At 37.7% G+C, this 4,613-nt stretch overlaps 1 protein-coding gene across 1 annotated transcript; it reads left to right on the forward strand.

The window, feature by feature from the left end:
• Positions 1 to 1,678: 1,678 nt before the first annotated feature.
• LOC126249126 (uncharacterized) lies at positions 1,679 to 2,577 on the forward strand. The gene is made up of 3 exons (XM_049950779.1): positions 1,679 to 1,868; positions 2,026 to 2,360; positions 2,470 to 2,577. Exons 1-3 carry the CDS (start codon positions 1,679 to 1,681, stop codon positions 2,575 to 2,577), a joined length of 633 nt encoding a protein of 210 aa, XP_049806736.1.
• Positions 2,578 to 4,613: the final 2,036 nt, after the last annotated feature.

Raw genomic sequence — 4,613 nt, forward strand, 5'->3', positions numbered from 1 at the left:
AAAAAACGCATATATGGGAGAAAAGAGATGTGGGGCACAACTTGACTAAATGATGCAATTGGTTGGTAGCATGGTTTCATGAGTAATGGAAAAATTTAAATATGGGAGAAGAGAATTTATTGGCACACCTTGACTAGAAGAAGGAAATTGTTGGTAGGATGGGTTCATGATATATGGGAAAAAAGCAAATATGGGAAAAACGCAACTATGGGAAAAACGCAAATATGGGAAAGACACAAATATGGGTAAGACGCAAATATGGGAAAGATGCAAATATGGGAAAAACGCAAATATGGGAAAGACGCAAATATGGGAAAAACGCAAATGTGGGAAAGACGCAAATATGGGAAAAACGCATATATAGGAAAAACGCATATATGGGAAAAACGCAAATATGGGAAAAACGCGTATATGGGAAAAGCGCATTAATGGGAAAAACGCATATATGGGAAAAACGCATATATGGGAAAAACGCATATATGGGAAAAACGCGTATATGGGAGAAGAGAAATGTGGGGCACAACTTGACTAAATGACGCAATTGGTTGGTAGCATGGTTTCATGAGTAATGGAAAAAATTTAAATATGGGAGAAGAGAATTTATTGGCACACCTTGACTCGAAGTAGGAAATTGTTGGTAGGATACGTTCATGATATATGGGAAAAACGCAAATTGGGAAAAACGCAAATATGGGAAAATTGCAAATATGGGAAAAACGCAAATATGGGAAAGACGCAAATATTGGAAAAACGCAAATATGGGAAAAACGCAAATTTGGAAAAACGCAAATATAGGAAAAACGCAAATACGGGAGAAGAGAAGTATGGGGCACAACTTGACCAAAAGAACAAATCGGTAGGTAGCATGGGTTCACGAGTAATGGAATAAATGAAATATGGGAGAAGAGAATTTAGTGGCACACCTTTACTAGAAGAAGGAAACGGATGGTAGGATGGGTACATGTGATATGGGAGAAACGCAAATATGGGAGAAACGTAAATATGGCAAAAACGCAAATATGGTAAAAACGCAAATATGGCAAAAACGCAAATTTGGCAAACACAGAAATATGAAAAAAACGCAAATATGGCAAAAACGCAAATATGGGAAAACGCAAAAACGGGAGAAGAGAAGTATAGGGCACAACTTGACTAAAAGAAGGAATCGGTTGGTAGCATGGGATCACGAGTATTGGAAAAAACTAAATAAGGGAGAAGAGCATTTAGTGGCACACCTTTACTGGAAGAAGGAAACAGATGGTTGGACGGGTACGTGCGATATGGGAAAAACGCAAATATGGGAGAAACGCAAATATGGCAAAGACGCAAATGTGGGGAAAACGCAAATGTAGGAAAAACGCAAATGTGGGAAAGACGCAAATATGGGAAAAACGCATATATAGGAAAAACGCATATATGGGAAAAACGCAAATATGGGAAAAACGCATATATGGGAAAAGCGCATAAATGGGAAAAACGCATATATGGGAAAAACGCATATATGGGAGAAGAATAATTTGGGGCACAACTTGACTAAATGACGCAATTGGTTGGTAGCATGGTTTCATGATTAATGGAAAAATTTAAATATGGGAGAAGAGAATTTATTGGCACACCTTGACTAGAAGAAGGAAATTGTTGGTAGGATGGGTTCATGATATATGGGAAAAACGCAAATATGGGGAAAACGCAAATATGGGAAAAACGCAAATATGGGAAAAAAGCAAATATGGGAAAGACACAAATATGGGAAAGACGCAAATATGGGAAAGATGCAAATATGCGAAAAATGCAAATATGGAAAGACCCAAATATGGGAAAAACGCAAATTTGGGAAAAACGCAAATATGGGAAAAACGCAAATATAAGTAAAACGCAAATATGGGAGAAGAGGAATTTGTGGCACAACTTGACTAAAACAAGGAATCGTTTGGTAGCATGGGTTCATGAGTAATGGAAAAAATGAAATATGTGAGACGTGAACTTAGTGGCACACCTTTACTAGAGGAAGGAAACGGATGGTAGGATGGGTACATGAGGTACGTGAGAAACGCAAATATGGGAGAAACGCAAATATGGGAGAAACGCAAATATGGCAGAAACGCAAATATGGGAAAAATGCAAAAATGGGAAAACGCAAATATGGGAAAAAAACAAATATGGGAAAGACACAAATACGGGAAAGAAACAAATATGGGAAAGACGCAAATATGGGAAAGAAGCAAATATGGGAAAAACGCAAATATGGGAAAGACGCAAATATGGGAAAAACGCAAATATGGGAAAAACGCAAATTTGGGAAAAACGCAAATATGGGAATAACGCAAATAAGAGTAAAACGCAAATATGGGAGAAGAGGAGTATGTGGCACAACCTGACTAAACAAGGAATCGGTTGGTAGCATGGGATCACGAGTAATGGAAAAAACTAAATAAGGGAGAAGAGCATTTTGTGGCACACCTTTACTAGAAGAAGGAAACGGATGGTTGGATGGGTATGTGCGATATGGGAAAAACGCAAATATGGGAGAAACGTAAATATGGCAAAAACGCAAATGTGGGGAAAACGCAAATGTAGGAAAAACGCAAATGTGGGAAAGACGCAAATATGGGAGAAACGCATACATGGGATAAACGTATATATGGGAAAAACGCATATATCGGATAAACGCATATATCGGATAAACGCAAATATGGGATATACGCACATATGGGATAAACGTATATATGGGAAAAACGCATGTATGGGAAGAACGCATGTATGGGAAAAACGCATATGTGGGAAAAACGTATATATGGGAAAAACGCATATATGGGAGAAGAGAAATATGGGGCACAACTTGACTAAATGAAGGAATTGGTTGGTATCATGGGTTCATGAGTAATGGCAAATCTCAAATATGAGAAAAGAGAATTTATTGGCGCACCTTGACTAGAAGAAGGAATTGGTTGGTAGGATTTGTCCATGATATATGGGAAAAACGCAAATATGGGAAAAACGCAAATATGGAAAAAACGCAAATATGGGAGAAACACAAATATGGGAAAAACGCAAATATGGGCAAAACGCAAATATGGGAAAAACGCAAATATGGGAAAAACGCAAATACGGGAAAAACGCAAATGCGGGAAAATCACAAATATGGGAAAAACGCAAATATGGGAAAAACGCACATATGGAAAAAACGCAAATATGGGTAAAACGCAAATATGGGAAAAACGCAAATATGGGAAAAACGCAAATACGGGAAAAACGCAAATGCGGGAAAATCACAAATATGGGAAAAACGCAAATACGGGAAAATCACAAATATGGGAAAAACGCAAATATGGGAATAACGCACATATGGAAAAAACGCACATTTGCGAAAAACGCATATGTGGGAAAAACGCAAATATGGGAAAAAGGCAAATATGGGAAAAACGCAAATACTGGAAAAACGCAAATTATCGAAAAACGCAAATATGGGAAAATACGCAAATATTGGAAAAACGCAAATATGGCAAAAACCCAAATATGGGGAAATTGCAAAAGTGGGAAAAACGCAAATATGGGAAAAACACATATAAGGGGAAAACGCAAATATGGGAAAAACGCAAATATGGGATATACGGAAATATTGAAAAAACGCAAATATGGGATAAACGCAAATATGGGAAAGACGCAAATATGGGAAAGACGCAAAAATGGGAAAATCACAAATATGGGAAAAACGCATACATGGGATAAACGTATGTATGGGACAAACGCATATATCGGATAAACGCAAATGTGGGATATACGCACATATGGGATAAACGTATATATGGGATAAACGTATACATGGGAAAAACGCATATATGGGAAAAACGCATATATGGGAAAAACGCATATATGGGAAAAAAGCAAATATGGAAAAACGCAAATTTGGGAAAAACGCAAATATGGCAAAAACGCAAATATGGCAAAAACACTAATATGGCAGAAACGCTAATATGGGAGAAATGCTAATATAGGAGAAACGCAAATATGGGAGAAACGCAAATATGGTACAAACGCAAATAAGGGAGAAACGCAAATATAGTCGACACGCAAATATGAGAGAAATGCAATTATGGGAGAAACGCAAATATGGGAGAAACGCAAATATGGGAGTAACGCAAATATGGGAATACCGCAAATATGGGAGTACCGCAAATATGGGAGTAATGCAAATATGGGAGTAACGCAAATATGGGAGTGACGCAAATATCGGAAAAACGCATATATGGGAAAAACGCATACATGGGAAAAACGCAAATATGGGAAAAACGCAAATATGGGATAAACGGAAATATGGAAAAAACGCAAATATGGGATAAACGCAAATATGGGAAAGACGCAAATATCGGAAAGACGCAAATATGGGAAAGATGCAAATATGGGACAAACGCAAATATGGGAAAGACGCAAATATGGGAAAAACGCCAATTTGGGAAATGCGCAATTATGGGGAAAACGCAAATATGGGTAAAACGCAAATATGGGAGAAGAGGAGTATGTGGCACAACTTGACTACAACAAGGAATCGGTTGGTAGCATGGGTTCATGAGTAATGGAAAAAAAGAAATAAGGGATCAGCAAATTTAGTGGCA

Source organism: Schistocerca nitens, chromosome 3 (genome assembly GCF_023898315.1).
Source record: "Schistocerca nitens isolate TAMUIC-IGC-003100 chromosome 3, iqSchNite1.1, whole genome shotgun sequence".
Taxonomy (NCBI): Eukaryota; Metazoa; Arthropoda; class Insecta; order Orthoptera; family Acrididae; genus Schistocerca; species Schistocerca nitens.

Bases quoted from the DNA above. Each gene is read 5' to 3' on its own strand.
- LOC126249126 (XM_049950779.1), top strand. From the start codon at position 1,679: ATGGGGAAAACGCAAATATGGGAAAAACGCAAATATGGGAAAAAAGCA. The intron at 1,869-2,025 runs GTAAAACGCAAA...AACGGATGGTAG, and splicing joins TGGGAAAAACGCAAATATAA to GATGGGTACATGAGGTACGT. The intron at 2,361-2,469 runs GTATGTGGCACA...CACCTTTACTAG, and splicing joins GCAAATATGGGAGAAGAGGA to AAGAAGGAAACGGATGGTTG.